Here is a 15,893-nt window from a genome sequence, read left to right as displayed (position 1 = left end):
TATAAGTGATATCATATGATACGTTCTTCTGTGTCTGACTTACTTAACTTAGTATGATAATCTCCAGGTCCATCCATGTTGCTGCTAATGGCATTATTTCCTTCTTTTTTATGGCTGAGGAGAATTCCATTGTGTGTGTGTATATATATGTATGTGTGTGTATGTATATGTATGTACACACACACACACACACACACACACACACACCCCACAACTTTATCTAATCATCTGTGGATGGACATTCAGGTTGCTCCAAGGAAGAATTTTTAAGTAGGATTGTCCAGAGGGTATGAGCGTCCTGGAAAGGTAGTGAGTTCCCCATCAGTAGAGAACCGCGGAGTATCCTAGAGAGGGGTTCAGGAGACCAGATACTCTATCTTCCCCCTCAGACCTAAACGGCAAGGCTGTGTCTCCAGTGAGACTCGGACCTACAACAGGCGGACCGCGTTTCCTCGGTAGAACAGAGAGGAAGGGAGAACTGGGAGGGAGTTGGGGGGGTTTCCTTCATCTTCATCCTCGCCCGCCCTCCACGGTGCGGTACATCACTGATGACTGGGCACGTGGGGACTAGCTTATATTTACTCAGGACCTTCAGGGTATCAGGTCCTGATCTAGACCTTCTAAGTCGTGCCATCCATGTGAGAGGTGGGTCATGCAACCCCCTTGTAGAGATGAGGGAACTGAGGCCGGGAGAAGGATATCGCTTCTCTGAGAGCACGGCGTCGCGTCCCGCAAGCCCTTGGGCGGAGCCACTCCGCCCAACCCCGCCCCGCGAGGACGACCGAGGCGGGGCTGCCGGGCTCCGCTGCGGGCGAGCCACTCAATCCGCGTCCAGCGAGCCGCTCGGACCATGGAGCCCATGTCGCTGCAGGACTTCGTGTGCTCCCTGGACCCCGCCTCACTCCCGCGTGTGCTGCAGGTCTGCTCCGGGGTCTATTTCCAGGGTGAGTGGAGGGCTGAGCCCCCTCCGACCCGCGGCCCGGCCACGGACTGGCTCTCCCTGCCAGGGCGTTAGGAACCTGGAAAGCTGCACCCCGGGTTCAAATTCCGACACAGCCACTGCCCAAACTGTGATTTGGTGCCACACTCCGACTTCTCCGGGCCACGGCTTTTGCGTCCGCGGAATGGGGGATTGCTGATTGCTCCGCAGGGTGGTGATTGGAAGTAAATGAGCTCAGACACTCAGGCCGGTGAAACTTAGCCAAGCTGGGATGGAACCCCGGTGTGCATTTCTTAAGGGTGACTGTGCTGGGTCGCGGCGTTGGGGCGCTCAAGATGCCAAGCTGTTGTTTAATTTTGAAGCGCCAGGTCAGCCCTCCCCTCTGTTTGCTCTCCCACTCCTCCGCCTTGACGCCCATCTACGGGGCCTTCCTTCAGTCCCTTCACCCCGCCTCTGCCCTCCGGCAATGGGCAGTACTTGATCTGATCACCTCTTCAGTTTTCGTCCTAAAAGACTCTTCCTCCTCTGGGAAGTCTTCCTGGCTCTCTGCTTCTTGCACACTTGCACATCTGCCCACCTGGCCACAACCGGCCGGGTTCGCAAGGGTACACAGCTGGTGCTCAGTCAGTAGTCATTGTCTGAAAGAGCAAGGGAGGAGGCGTTGACTGTTTGTGAAAGGAGTGGCAGCAGCTCTGAGGGTGAGGGAGGAGCTGTGGGCAACTGAGTGGGGAAGGCAGAGGTGGAGGAGAGAGGGAAGCGAGAGTCTGGGTGGGGTGGGAGGAGGCTTCTTCCTTAGAAAGCAAACTATTTATGGGTGCCCTGCCCCATCCTGTCCCCTCCATCCATCCCCTCGCTCTGCCCCAGCAGCTTCCAGTAAAGTGTTCCGAGGCCCCAAGTGGGGTCTAGACCAAGGGTGAGACATGTGGAGGGTCACATAGGGGACAGGCAGGCCACCACACCACGGGGTCTTGCCAGGTCCACTTTGGGAATCCAATAGATCTGGATTCAAACCCTGACTCCCCTCTGGGGGCTTCCTGCAGGCATCTGTGCTCTGTTTGCTGGTCTCCTTCGACGTGCCCTGCCCACTGTGTGTCTCAATAGCTGAGTTTCCTCATTCTGCCTCTCCCGGGTGGTGGGAAGTGACAGGAAGTGGCAGAAGTGAGAGTAAGAGAAGAACCTGACAGGGTGAGATGTGGGGGTGGATTGGAGGAGGGCAGGTGGTGATTCTGGTGGGGCAGGCGGCTGCACCAGACACTGTGTGGTTAGGAGCCCCAGCTTTGAAGGCAAACACCCTGGGCTAAGTCCCACTTCTGCCTCCTATTATCTGATAATCTTGGGCCACCTTCTCTGCCTCGCCGAGGCTCAGTTTTGTTATTTAGGAAACAGAAACTGTCCTTTCCTCCAGGGACAATCATGGGTCTTAAATGCAGTGACACATCTGCAGTACCAAGCACAGCACTGGGTATGTAGTAAGTGCTCGGCACCGACTGCTGCTGTTACTGCTGGCCCGGGGGGTCCACCCCCTGAAACTGTAGTCAGAACTGTTTTATAAGCCTGTGTGCATTTTCCTGGGGATGAGGGGTGGGATTTTCATCAGTTTCTCAGGGCTCTTTGAAGGGCCCTGCTGAGGCTGCCCTGGGGATGGGGTAGAATCGTGTGTCCTCAATGCTCATCAGCCTGCACTGTCCAGCCCCTCATCGGCTGGATGGAGGGCCTGTGCACTGCCTGTGTAAATCTTTATCGAGTACCTTCCATGTTCTGGACACTGCTTTAAGCACTTTAAACCAGGAAAGTGGGGCTGCTGTGCTTGAAGGTGGGGGCCCAGAGCACTGCCTACTGAGCCCACCCTGTCAGCGGCCCGTCATTCACTCCCGTGCTTCCTCTAAAAACAGTCCATCTGAAGAAGATGCCAGTGTGAGTGTTTGGCTCTGTGTGACTTCAGGGCAGTCACTGAACCTCTCTGGGCCTGATTTCATAGCTGTACAAGGGAATTGGGATTTATTGGGTTGTTTACTCATTCATGACTTTAGCACATGCTTCGAAGCTGGGCCTGTGCTGCTTGCAGTGATGCTGAGATGGGTCAGTCGCGCCCTGTGAGCTCAGTTCAGGAGGCCAGGGGATGTGACAAGGGCCACAGAAGTGGACCACAGAGGGGTACAGTCAGCACTAAAAGAAAGCAAAGGCAGAGTTTTTGCTGCCTGAGGACAGCTGAGCCAGTGGCCATTCGGCAGGGAAGACAGGGAAGGGCATTCCAGGCAGCAGGAACAGCACGTGCAAAGGTGTGGCAGAGCAGGGCCTTTTGGGGAATAGGGTCCAGGCTGCCCAGCACTTTGCCCTAGCTGAACCAGGAAACTGAGTCTGTGTCTCCGTAGGCTCCATCTACGAGATCTCTGGAAATGAGTGCTGCCTCTCCACAGGGGACCTGATCAAGGTCACCCAGGTTCACCTCCAGAAGGTGGTCTGCAAGAACCCGGAGACAGGCCAGACGATGGTGCTTGCTCCCAACTTCCAGGGTAAGGTGGGCACCTCTGTCTCCCTCAGTGCCCTGGAACCCTCCAGGCAGGCACACCCTTGGACACACTTGACCCCAGCACAAACTCCCACCCCTCTGGGCTGGCACACACAACGCTCACATCCCCCACTACCCAGCCCCAAGGCCCAGATGTCCTCAGTGCTCTGACGATGCCTGGAGCTAGTGTGGCCACACCCTCTCAGTATCCATGTCTGATCTCATCTGCCTTTTGGCTGGGTGTTCCTTGTTCCAGGTCCCTGTCCACATGCATGTTTCTGTGTTCACTCACACATTCACTCACCAAATATTTCTTGCCACTCACTACGTGCCAGGCCTTGTGCTGGGGGCTGGGGGCATGGGGCTCAGGATGAACCAGGGGCAGGCTCCAGGATGGCAGTGAGGAGGACAACAGTAGAAGTAGGCACAGGTTTTAGAGAGGGCTCTGGGCCAGAGTGGCCTGCCTTAGAGATCTGCGCAAGCTTCCTGGAGGAGGTGGCACCTGAGCTGGAGAAAGGCTCCCAGCTGGAGGGAGTAGCCTCCAGAAACCCCTCATAGCGCAGTCATTGCAGGAGGCATGTAGCGTGGTGGACCATGGGCCTGGGTGCTGACGCCTTGGAGGGGATCCCAGCTCTGCAGGCTACTAGCTGTGGCTGTGGCGAGTTCCCATGACCTCTCTGGGCCTCAGTTTCCTCCTCTGTAACAGGACAAACAGGTTTGATAAGAGGGTTAAATGAGTTGCCACCTATGAGCGCTTAGAACAGGGCCAGGCAGAGAGCAGACGCCCTCTGAGGGCTTGTTCTCAGTACAGTTTACCATGACTGCCAGCAGGGAAGAACGGGCCAGGGCATGGGTTCCAGGTGAGGGGGGTGGAAGCCAGCACCTGGGGCTTGTGTGGGGCACAGACATAGTTCAGTCTTTATTTTGAAGACATTAAGTAGCCAAAGATGTTTTTTCCCCCCTGGGTATTTATTTATGTATGTAATGGAGGTACTGGGGGTTGAACCCAGTACTGCATGCTACGCACACACTCTACCACTGAGCTATACCCTCTCCCTCCAAAGAGGGTTTTAAAATTGTTTTTTTTGTTTGTTTTGTTTTTTGATGGAGAGGCAATTAGGTTTATTTATTTATGTATATTTTTAAGTGGAGGTACTGAGGCTTGAACCCAGGACCTCATGCATGCTTGGCATGTACTTTACCACTGGGCTATACCCTCCCCCACCAAAGAGGGTTTTAAATAGTGCAGTGATGTATTTTATTTTGTATTTTGAATTTTTTTAAATTTTGAAATAATTTCAAATTTACAGAAGACTTCCTAGAACTCTTGTACACGTTTTATCCCATTTCACCAATTATTGATCACTTTATAACATTTGCTTTCTCTCTTTATATACATATATTTATATATATACACATATGAACAGATATTACTATATATGTATGTATATACATACATTTTTCCTGAACCATTTGAGAGTAAATTGCAGACATGATGCCCCTTTACATTTAAATATTACTCCTAGCATTTAGTATATCTCCTAAAAAACAAGAACATTTGCTCACAAAACTAGTTCAATGATCAAATTCAGGAAGTTTAATATGGTTACAATCCTACTATCTAACCCATAGTCTGTATTCAGACTTCACCAGCTGCCCTAATAATGTCCTTGATAGCCAGGTTTTTGCCTTGATCCAGAAGCCAGTCCCAGCTTGCACATGGCATTCAGTTGGGCTCCTTTAGTCTCCTTCAGGCTGGAACAGTTCCTCATCCCTCCTTTGTCTTGACTGATATTTTCAGAGTCCAGATCAGTACTTTGGTAGAATGTGCTTCAGTCCAGGTTTGTATGGTGTTTCCTTGAATAGATTCATTTGTGTTGAGTATTCTGGGCAGAAACCCCCCGGAAGTGATGTTATGTCTAGGTGTGGGGTATTATAGGCCAGTCTGGTGGCAGAAGAATGAATAGGAGGTGGAGTGGATGGGACAAGCCATCAGGCAGTCAGATGGGGGTAAAGGGGGTGGTCAGAGGTCATTGGGTCAGTAGCTCCTGGGTTTCTAGTTTGGGAGGGACAATGGCGCTCACTTATCCAGGATGGGGTGATAGGTGCTGGTGTGTGGGATTGGAGCAGTGGTGAGGTATCTGGAGGAGAAGATGACAAAGTTAGAGGCAGATGGGGTCTGGCAGTAGAAAAATGTGGCAGTGGTCAGTGTGTCTGTTGGGAGATGCGTCCCTGTTTGTTCTGTCTCTGGTGACAGAGCCTCTGTGTCTGTGCCTGTCTGTGTCAGAAGGAACTGGCTCCACCCCTCACTGTCCATTCGTACATGGTCAGTGCCACCTCCTGTCCCTCAGCCCTGCAGCCCGGATATTCAGATGCTGGCCCACCCTTGGCACCTGCCCCCAGGGGTTCTGGCTGGTTCTTGGCAGCCATAATGAGATATGTGGCCTTGAGCCCAGCAAAGGCCTGCCCGACCCTGACACCCCTGCTGTGCCCTATAGGCCACTTCAGCCTCCTCACTGGCCCCCAGAGCTATGGAACCCTGGAGGAGCTGGTCTCTGCTGCAAACCAGAGCTCCAAGAAGCTGCCCATCTGCTTCATGTCAACCTACAAAATTGCCACCAAGGCCAGGGTGGTGCCTGAGAAGCAGCCCCTCAAGCTTGTGGCTGTGGAAATGCACCTCGGGACCTGCTGTGCCCGCTGTGTGCTGGACACTGGGGCCCAGCAGGTCCTATTGCATCTGCCCCTATCCCAGAAGGGGCCTTTCTGGGAACTGGAGCCTGGCACCCATCGGACCCTGCTCCAGGTCCTGCAGGACCCGGCCCTGAGGGACCGCCTCCTCACCTGCCCTGCCCTCCCCTGGTGCTCCCAGACGCTGAGGCCCGAGTACAAGATCGAAGCCATCATGCACAGTGAGTTCCCTGGGCAGGTGGGTGGGGCGGGAGTGGGAGGGACAGAGGGTCCCTGAGGAGCTGGTGATGGGACGATATACCCCATCCCCATGGAAAGTCAAAGAATTCCAGGCGGAGTACCTGGTATATAAAATGTAACAGAATCAGGATTCCCCAACAGTGGAAGTTAGGTGTGAAAATGGGAATAACCTGAGTGAATTCCCACGTACTTTATAAAATTAGGCAAAAGTTGGGTTGTGAGCCTGACAGCAGCTAAGACAAAGAAACGCAGTGTAACAAAGTGAAGCTTTGCCCATTTGCTCAGGAGACACATATTTTCCTGTCTCTGGGGAGAGCAGGATTGTTCGTGAAGGCCCTCCTGTGTGGGAGGGCACTGTCTGGCTGAATCCCGCAGCTGCTTCGTAGGTTATTTCTTAGGACAGGCTGGAGGCGGCATGGCGAGGAACAGTGAAACAGGCAGAACCTGGCCAGGGCTGGTGGCTCAGAGGCCAAGCTGGAGCAGAGGCAGAAGACCTGGTGCCCTAGGACCTCTTCCCTGGAGGGCAGAGGGTTTGAGGTTCAGCTCTCTGGTAGTTATGCAGAGTACGGTTGGGTTGTTGACAAACTCCAGAGCCAAGTGGGGATTCTTTGCCCTTAAAAAAAAAATCTTTTAAAACTGCTTTATTATGGAAAAAGTCTAACATATACAGAAGCTGAGAGTAGTGACAAACCCCACGACCCCATCACCCCAAATCACAATTATCAACTAACAACTGACTGTGTTTCATCTCTGCCCCTCTCCCCACTCCATCCCACCTGATTACGTCAAAGCCAACCCCAGGTACCTTATCATTTCTTTTGTAAATGTCCCAATATATGCTTCTTTTAAAAATGACTTTTTTTTTTTAACAGACACACAATACCATCATCACACCAAAAAGTTAACAATAACTCCTAATACCACCACTTAGAGGTCATACCCACTTGGTGTTTGAATTCTCTCTGTTGTCTCATTGTTTTACATTTTATTCACATCAGGGTCCACACAAGGTCCACAGTGTTGTCGTTGACTATTATTAGGTCTCTAAGGTCTCTTTTCATCTCCAGCTTCCCCTTCTTTATTCCTCTGGTAATTTATCTGTTGAAGGGGCTAGGCCATTTGTGCTCTAGTTTTTCTCAAATTTTGGATTTCGTTACCAGCATCCTTGTGGTGGTGGTAACATGTTCCTCTGTCCCCTGCATTTTCTGTTGTGTCACCCCAAGACCGCCCCCAGGGTTCAATGATTTCGCCAGGAGGGCTCACAGGCTCCGTGGACAGTCGTACATACAGCTGTGATTTATTACAGCAAAAAGACAAAGCGCCGTCAGCAGAGGAAAAGGCTCATGGGGTGAAGTCTGGAGGCAACCAGATGCAGCTTCCAAGAATTCTCTCCTGGTGGAGTCACACACACAGGACACACTTAATTCCTCCAGCACTGATTTGTGACATGTGTCAGATGCTGTCCACCAGGAAAGCTCATTGGAGACCTAGTGCCCAAGGTTTTTCCCAGGTGCTGGTCACGTGGACACCCTCTGGCTGGCACATATCAAAATTCCAGCCTCCCCAAAGGAAAGCAGGTTTGGGGCATAAGCCACCTTGTCTGCAGGCACAGTGAGCCACTCCTGTCAGGGAATGGTGGGCATCCTCCTAAAACCCATGTTCCCACATGCCAGCCAAGGACCAAGCTTGCAGGTGGGCCTTTCTAGGGACAGCAGTGTCATGCTGGATACATTCACTCTTCTGCACCGATGAAGGCAGTTAGCTCTAGGGGCCTGACCAAGTGTGCAAGAGGCACACCGTTTCTCATCGCCGTGTGAGGTGTGGGGCCAGGAATTCAGCTCTGTGTCTGCCACCAACTTGACTTGCAGCACCAGCCTTGCCGTGTGGTGCAGATCCAGTAACACAACAGATGAGTCAGTGTTTGTGATGTGAGTGGTTGTCAATGGTCACTGCCTAGATCCATGATTTCCTTAGAAACTGCAATAGTGGTATTTTAATCCCATCACTCCCTCTTCATTTATTAAACTGAAACCTCCTCCTGTCTACTCTTTGGTTACAGTTTGCACAGGGAATACAGAACATTGTGTTTGGAGCTGTAGAGGTTCCCCAGGCTCCCATTCTTCTACCTCCACTCAGGCTGGGCCTCTGACTGGCCAGACCTGGCCAGGTTCTGCCTCTGCCTCACCAACCCTGCTCTGCATGCTCTGAGGACTGTCCTACGAAATACCCTATGCTTTGCTCACTAGTTCTTTAAGTAAGGAGTTGGCTTCCCTGGAATGAAGCAGCTCAGGTAATCTAGAAAGCATTTTGAAGGAAAAAAACAGACCAGTATAATGAACCCCCATGTGCTCATCTCTCAGCTTTAACCAATTATCAGCTCATTTGGCATAGAGCAAAATTCCCAAAAGTGTGACCTGAGGAAAGTCACCACCATGCCCCAGAGCCTCAGTGTTCTCATCTGTAAAATGGGGTGAACATTCCTTGCTCTGTCTTCCACGTGGTGCGCCTCAATCCACACAGTTGGAGGGGCCAGTGTTCCTCATTCTCTTACAGAGTTTATGCCCTGGGAACTACCTAATCAATGTTCCAAGAAGTTGTCCAAGGTCATGTAGTCAGTGTTTTTCTTGATTTTATCTATTTCAATCCAGAAAGGATTTGGAAAAGCAGCTTATCAAATTACATTCAAAATCCAATTAAAATTTTTAGAAAATTTAGTTGAACCGATTGGATATTCATTCAAAATTATTAGTGTTTTGATGTGATCACGGCCCAGTGGTTACTATTATTTTTAATTTTTGAATTATCCCTTCTTTTTAGTGGTACACATCAAAATAGTCACAGATGGCATAATATGATTATTCTGATTCAAAATGATCCAGTGGAGGGAAATAGATACGAGGTATAAATGAAAGAAGATAGGCCGTGAGTTAAATGTTGAACCTGAGTGACAGGTACATGGGGGTTCACTATACTAGTTTCCCTACTTTTATAAATGTTTAAAACTTTCTGTAGTAACTTTTAAGAAAGAGGTGGAAGAGTGGGCAGGGAACCCGGTACCACAGGATACTGCTGTTAGGAAAGAAAAGATGAGGACAGGAAAGAAGTCAGCTGGCCCAGACCTCTGACGGGGTGGAAGGTGCGCCCCCGAGCTGACCTCTCCCCTCCACAGTGCGCAGGTCCGTTGTCAAGATCCCCTCCACCCTGGAGGTGGACGTGGAGGACGTCACCGCCTCCTCTCAACACATCCACTTCATCCAACCGCTGCTGCTGAGCGAGGTCCTGGCCCGGGGAGGCCCCTTTCCCCTGCCCACAGAGATCCTGGAAGTCCCGGAGGGGCCCCCGATTTTCCTCAGCCCGTGGGTGGGCTCCTTAAAGAAAGGCCGGAGGCTCTGCATCCATGGCGTGGCCTCACCATCCTGGCGGCTCCTGGCCTCCACCAAGGGCCGGAAGATGCCCAGACACTTTATGATCTCCGGGGCCTACCAGGGCAAGCTGCGGCGGCGGCCCAGAGAGTTCCCCACGGCCTATGACCTCCTGGGTGCCCTCAAGCCCGGCCAGTCCCTCCGGGTGGTGGCCACAAAGGACTATGAGGGCGAGGGGTTGGAGAACCCCGGGTTCACGTCCCTAGCCATGGGCGACAGGCTGGAGGTATTGCGGTCAGACCAGGCCCTGGGGGCTGAAGACAGGGACACAGATGTCTTGGTGTGTCAGCGGCTGAGTGACGAGGCTGAGAAGGAAGGGGAAGAAGAGTGCGAAGGGGACGCCGAGCACCAAGAACAGATTATGCTGCCCCTCCACACTCCCGGCGGCTTCGTGGAGGAGCTGAGCGACGGCCGGCGCTACAGCCTGCAGGATCTGACTGTCCAGTTCTCACTGCCCTGTGAGGTCAAGGTGATGGTCAAGGACACCAACCACCCTGCTGACCCTCTGACCTCCTTTCCGGGCCTGCGGCTGGAGGAGAAGATCGTGGAACCCTTCTTGGTGGTCAGCCTGGACTCCAAGCCAGGGATGTGCTTCGAGATCCCTCCGCGGTGGCTGGACCTGACTGTTGCGGAGGAAGAGGAGCCGCCAAGCCAGCCGCCTGGGTCCCTCCCCGTAGCCACAGTGGAGGAGCTGACGGAGGCCTTCTACTATCGCCTTCGGAAGTTACCTACCTTCGAGAGTCAAGCTCCCCCGCCCAGGCCTCCGAAAAGTAAGGGCCTCAGTGGGCAGAAGAAGCAGGGCAGCAAGGAGAAAGGCATCAAGGTACCAACAGAACCCAAGTGGGCAGGGAGGGGCCACCTGCTGGGATCATTCAGGTCCTGCCGTTTTTGTCCAGCATCACGTTGCTCTTACAGTTGTACAGAACCTGCAGTTTGTAAACGTGCACACTTAGTACCTTTTATTCTTATTCGATCCTGACCATCCTGACATTGGTATGATTATCCCTATTTTACAGCTGAGAAAATGAGGTCTCAGAGACTCTGAGACTCGCCCAGAGTTACACAGTAAATGAGGGGCCTGAACTGGAGCAGAAGCATCCTGCCTCCAAGTTCATGGTGCTTACCTCTCTCTGCCACCCTACTGTCACTCCCTGGTTCAAGCTTCTGCATTTTTCACATAAAACTAGTTCAGCAGCCTCTTCAATCCCTCCCTACAGCTGTCAGAATGGCCTCCCAAATCCCTCTCTGGTCAGCAGGGGGCCCCAGCCCCATTTTCTGAAACCATTGGCTCCCCATTGCTGGGGGGTAATGCGAACCCTTAACATGGCATCCAGGGGCCTTATGAGCTGATTCAGCCTTGCCTTCCCAGGCCCATCTTCCACTACCACTCCATAGCTCACACTCTAGCCAGAGGCACTCCTGAGGCTCCCCCAATATGCCGAGATTCCTACCTCAGCACTTCAGACACCCCCATCCTTTTGCCTGGAAGGTTCTTCCTCCTTTCAGGCTCATGGGCAAGGGCCAGCTCAGATCTCCTCCTGGGCAGTGACGGTCCCCCTCTTCTGTATTCACACCGCACATTGTACGTAGCTTGGAGGGGGGGGGACATGTAGTTTTAATCAGTTGTGCTTGGTCTCTGTGGCTAGAACGGGGTTCTGTGGGGGCAGGGACCTCACACACTCCAAGGTAGGCAGAAAGTGCTGGTGAATTAACTGAACCAAATGGAATCATGAGGGAGAAAGTTCAGAGTCAGAAACACTAAGTTCACATCCCAGTTCACTCACTCTGTGGCCTGTACTCCCCTGAGCATGTTTCCTCACCAGTGAACCTCGGGTAACACCACTAACTCACAGTGCTAGTGTGTTAGCCTCCACTCGTTTGGCACTGACTCTGGGGCAGGCACCTCATACGCACTGCCCCACCCAGCTCTCACAACATCCCTCTGAGGTGGGCATGATTGCTCTTTTAACAGTTGAGAAAACAAGAGGCACAGAGAGATAAAGTAGTTTACCTGAGATCACACAGCTAGCAAGGCTGAAAATGGGTCTGACCACATGATCTGAGCACCTAACTACCAAACCCTGCTGAGAACAGGAGGGATGATCTATATAAAAAGCACTTTGTGAACTGAAACAAGCATAGAGTTTGGGGATTTGGGGAGACTCCTATTTTGTACTGGGGGAGGTAGTGGAATGGCAGCAGAAGTTAAAAAGATGAAGCAGGGGAGGGTCTAGCTCAGTGGTAGAATGCTAAGAATACTTAGCATGCATGAGGTTCTGGGTTCAATCCTCAGTACCTCCATTAAAAAACAACAACAAAGTAATAATAAATAAATAAACCTAATGATCTCTCCTACCAAAAAAATTTTTTTTAATTCTTAAAAGAAAGAACAAACCTTGAGTGGTCTCAGCTCCAGAAGGGGCTCCTATCTGTGGGGCAGGGGGTAGGGTAGACAGAACCAAGAATGGACTGGGAATGGACACCTGAAACACAGGCCCTGTGACAGTGCTGGAAAGAATGTGGTACAAAGAACTGAGACCTCAGTCCCAGGCTTGGTTCCTGGCAGTTCCTTTGGGCCTGATCCCTGTTGCAGGCCTGGAACCAGTAGCGTTTCCTCTCTGGGCAGCGGTGTTCTCCGCTGCTCCTCAGGGAGCTATGCTGTTTGCTCTCAAAAGCATGCTGTCGTGGGAAGAGAAGCGGCTTTAGAGGTCACATACATGGGTCCGAATCTTGGCCCAGCTAGGGAATCCCCTTCGTGAGGATCCCCACGGCTTTCTCACAGCCTGCTTCCTCATGTGCAAGTGAAACTGCTAGTCAGAGGGTCACCTGAGAATAAAATGAGCAGGCAAGCATACGGCATCTGGCACATGGTAGGGATGCAGTGAAGTCCTCTTCCTTCTGGGACCCCCCTCAGCTCTGCACTCTGTTCTCAGGCGTTGTAACAACTGCTTTTTTTCTCCTTCAGCAAAGATTTGGAGGACAATGACCAAATCCCTGTGGAGAAACTCAGGGACACCCTATCTCTAGCCCTCAACCTATCATCCCTCACCCTGGCCCCTTTCTTCCCACCAAAGAACATTTCATGTGCTTGTGGCAAAAACACCAGGGGTCCCGAGAAGCCCTACTCTGAAAAGGAAGTTGAGAGGGGAGCAGAGGAAGTGACATTTGAAGGAAATTGCATTTCATGGACTCTGCTACCCCATTTCTTGGGACCCTGCTGACTTCTGCTTTTTCTCCCTCTTAGTCTTCTCAAATCTTAGAACTGCAGGAACCATCTCTGCTGCCCAAACCCAAGGTGCAGACCTGGCCAAAGACCACCGAGGACAGCTCAAATCTGTACAGTCAGACTCCTGGCTGCAAGAAGGGCCTCAGGCCCACTAAGCCCATCACGCAGGATTTGGGTGAGTCCATCAGCCCCTGCTCAGCCTGGTCCTTGCTTCTCCCCTCCCCCACACCACTCCTCTGCTGCTGCTTTGGCCTCTGATGGTGCTGGCCATAACCTCGGCAGGGCCCTGCCCATGGGCAGACCCTTCTACACTCCCAGTTGGATGGACAGGCCTATAGCGGGTGGGCTTAGACTGAAGGGTTCCTACTATCCCTCCCAGGGGCTCCAGGGCCTTGGCAAGGAAGATGAGTTCTCCCCCAACACACTACACTCCCCAAGGCACAAGGGAACATGTGTGCAAAGTGCTCAGACACAAACTGTGGTTTCTGTGCTAGCAAGGATCTCAGAGCGTCCAGACCAGCCCCTTCCCTGTCCAGCGTGGGAAGGTGTGCCCTTAGAGGGGAAGGAACCTGCCTAAGGCCAAAGGTCCTCACTAACTTGGACTCTTTTGCAGATAATGAACATGATTACGAAGAAGTAGTTGAGAAGTTTCCGAAAACCCTGTAGGTGCTGGAGGAACCTTCCTTCGTAACTGCTACTTCTCAGGGAATCCAAGATACCAGCCAACCATTACAAACCTTCAGAAGACCATGGACAGGTCTCTCAGAAATCAGACTGTGGATGAGGAATGGCCGTGTGGGGACTGATCTGAAGTGGGACGGACACAGCTCCTGCTTCCCTCAGGTTCTAGGTTCCTGCCGCTGAGGGCTGGCTTCTCTGGGCCCAACACTTTGCGTTTGGCTCACTTAGCCTTGGAGCTTTGCTATCAAATGGCCAACTGGATTCTACTCAGTCCTTCATCCCCAGCTCCGGTTAGTGCAGGAAGGACACTGCCCACCTGGGTGATGGCAGCACGGTGCCTCCTGCCTCTTGGTAAAGGGGACTCAATCCAGATCACACACAGTACTGGTAGCCTTTGTTTGCCACCCCTGCTCCACTCTTTCCTCCCTCTCCCCCTCCTCTGCCCAGGCTCTAAGCCCGAGGGACCAGGACTGTCCTCATCTCTGCAGCACCCAGCACAGGACAGCTGTAGATGACCATCCAGGATTACTTCACTTTAAAACCACAGAATAAAAATGACATCTGAGCTTCTGGAAAAATGATGAGATGATCACTTATTAAGTTTTGTCTGTGTGCCAGACCCTTAACAAACCCCATCGAAATCCTCAACTCTCTGAGGTAGACGATGGCCTGATTTTAAAGATCAGGATAAGCTTCTCAGTCTGGAGCTTCAGCAGCAGGCTAGTCACGGGCCTGGGCTGGATCCTTGCTCACCACCTATCAGCTGTGCCTTACAAGTTGTTTCAACCTCTCTAAGCTTCAGTTTGTTCACATGTAAAATGAAACTCAGTTACCTACCTCAAAAAATTATTTTAAGGACCAACTGAGATAGTATTTGTAGAGCATTTAGCACAGTGCCTGGCACGTAACAAACATTCAGTGGACATGTTAGTATCATTCTTGTTGACCAAGGTCAGAGAGCTGTATCTGTCTCTACAACCAGCACCCTCTCCACACACTCACACTGTCTCCTAGTCCCGGAATTCATCCTAGTGTTTAAAATACAGTATGGTCCTGGGCTGAGGAGAGTGTGTACCAACCAGCTGGAGAGCCTCACTGTGCAGTATAGTGAGGTAAGAGAAGAAACACAGTGTCTGTGCAGAGGCTGACTCAGGTTCCAAGCCCAGTGCAGGCCTGAGCAGTGAGGTAAGACCATGGGCCTTATCTCCTCTGGGGGTGGGACTCTGGCTTCCTGGCTGATGCAGTCACGGAACAAAGCACCACGGTTGGCAGAGGACAGGAGAGAGTAAAAAGGTGGCACCATCTCTAGCTGTGGCAGGAGCTGAAAGAGGATTCTAGACACTACACCGAGTGTGTCCTTCCTTTGCCTGCTAACATCCCTCTGGCTTTCTGGACCATGGACTGCCTGGGCCTCCTGACCTCCACACCCCAGCATGGAGTTCTCTAGGTCACTGAGCAGTTACTACAAGCTGAAGGGCCAGTCCCCAATATCCAGCACCCACCCTCATCTTCACACCAGTTCCCCTGCCGTCCTCCACAGACATGATCTCTGCTGCACAGGAGGACCCTGAGGAGGACAGTATTCTGGGACAAGCAATAAGCAACCAAGTGAGACAGAGTTCTTTCTTGGCACAGAACCCCTAGGGGACAAGACCACATGCAAAATGCCCATAGTTTTCACTTCCATGATTGCATTTAATCTTGGCACCAAATTGAGCAAGATCATAAAAGGTGGGCAGAGGAGAGGGCCACCAGTTCCCACAAAAGGGGATTTCTGAGTGGGCAGATGCTGCCATGAGGAAAAAGGAGGCAATTTCATAGCCGGGAAAGATGGGCTTTAAAAGGAAAGCCTATGTGAAAACCACTATTGTGAATGTCTTGCCAGAGCAATGGGGGTAGGCAGGGAATGGACCAAAGGCAGACACCACCCTCAGGGAGCTTTTGGGGTTTTTTTACCTCTGGAATAAACCACTGGCTGGCGGGGAGGGTGCCATACTGGGGCTAGAGATTCCCCCTGAGCAGTGAATACACTCCTGGGAGGACACAAAATGACTGACTTGGAAACAGAAAGGAATTACAGTTGACCCTTGAACACAGGGGTTAGAGTGCTAACCCCCAACACAGTAAGAAAATTCACATTTAACTTTATGGTTGGCCCTCTGCATCTGCAGATTCAAGCAAGTTCGA

The 15,893-nt window shown here is 51.8% G+C and overlaps 1 protein-coding gene and 1 long non-coding RNA gene across 4 annotated transcripts; one reads left to right on the top strand and one right to left on the bottom strand.

Annotated features, from left to right (window-relative positions):
* The first annotated feature begins 785 nt into the window (after nt 1-785).
* Nucleotides 786-14,284, top strand: THEMIS2 (thymocyte selection associated family member 2). Of its 3 annotated transcripts, none has more exons than XM_010996884.3 (6): nt 786-944; nt 3,313-3,453; nt 5,948-6,358; nt 9,547-10,622; nt 13,044-13,200; nt 13,639-14,284. In XM_010996884.3, exons 1-6 carry the CDS (start codon nt 851-853, stop codon nt 13,689-13,691), a joined length of 1,932 nt encoding a protein of 643 aa, XP_010995186.3. In that variant the 5' UTR covers nt 786-850; the 3' UTR covers nt 13,692-14,284. The 3 variants fall into 3 exon arrangements, with proteins under 3 accessions (XP_010995186.3, XP_064349949.1, XP_064349948.1); XM_064493878.1 differs by having other exon boundaries at nt 798-919; XM_064493879.1 differs by lacking the exons at nt 5,948-6,358; nt 9,547-10,622.
* On the bottom strand, nt 9,720-13,044 carry LOC135322896 (uncharacterized). Its single transcript, XR_010383915.1, has 2 exons — nt 11,251-13,044; nt 9,720-10,725 (listed from the first exon to the last, which is right to left on the bottom strand). It is a non-coding gene; the product is annotated as an uncharacterized LOC135322896 (long non-coding RNA).
* Nucleotides 14,285-15,893: the final 1,609 nt, after the last annotated feature.

Source organism: Camelus dromedarius, chromosome 14, assembly GCF_036321535.1.
Source record: "Camelus dromedarius isolate mCamDro1 chromosome 14, mCamDro1.pat, whole genome shotgun sequence".
In the NCBI taxonomy this organism is placed as follows: domain Eukaryota; kingdom Metazoa; phylum Chordata; class Mammalia; order Artiodactyla; family Camelidae; genus Camelus; species Camelus dromedarius.
Note: the sequence above shows the minus strand (reverse complement) of the source record. Positions and strands in the feature narration are given on the sequence as shown.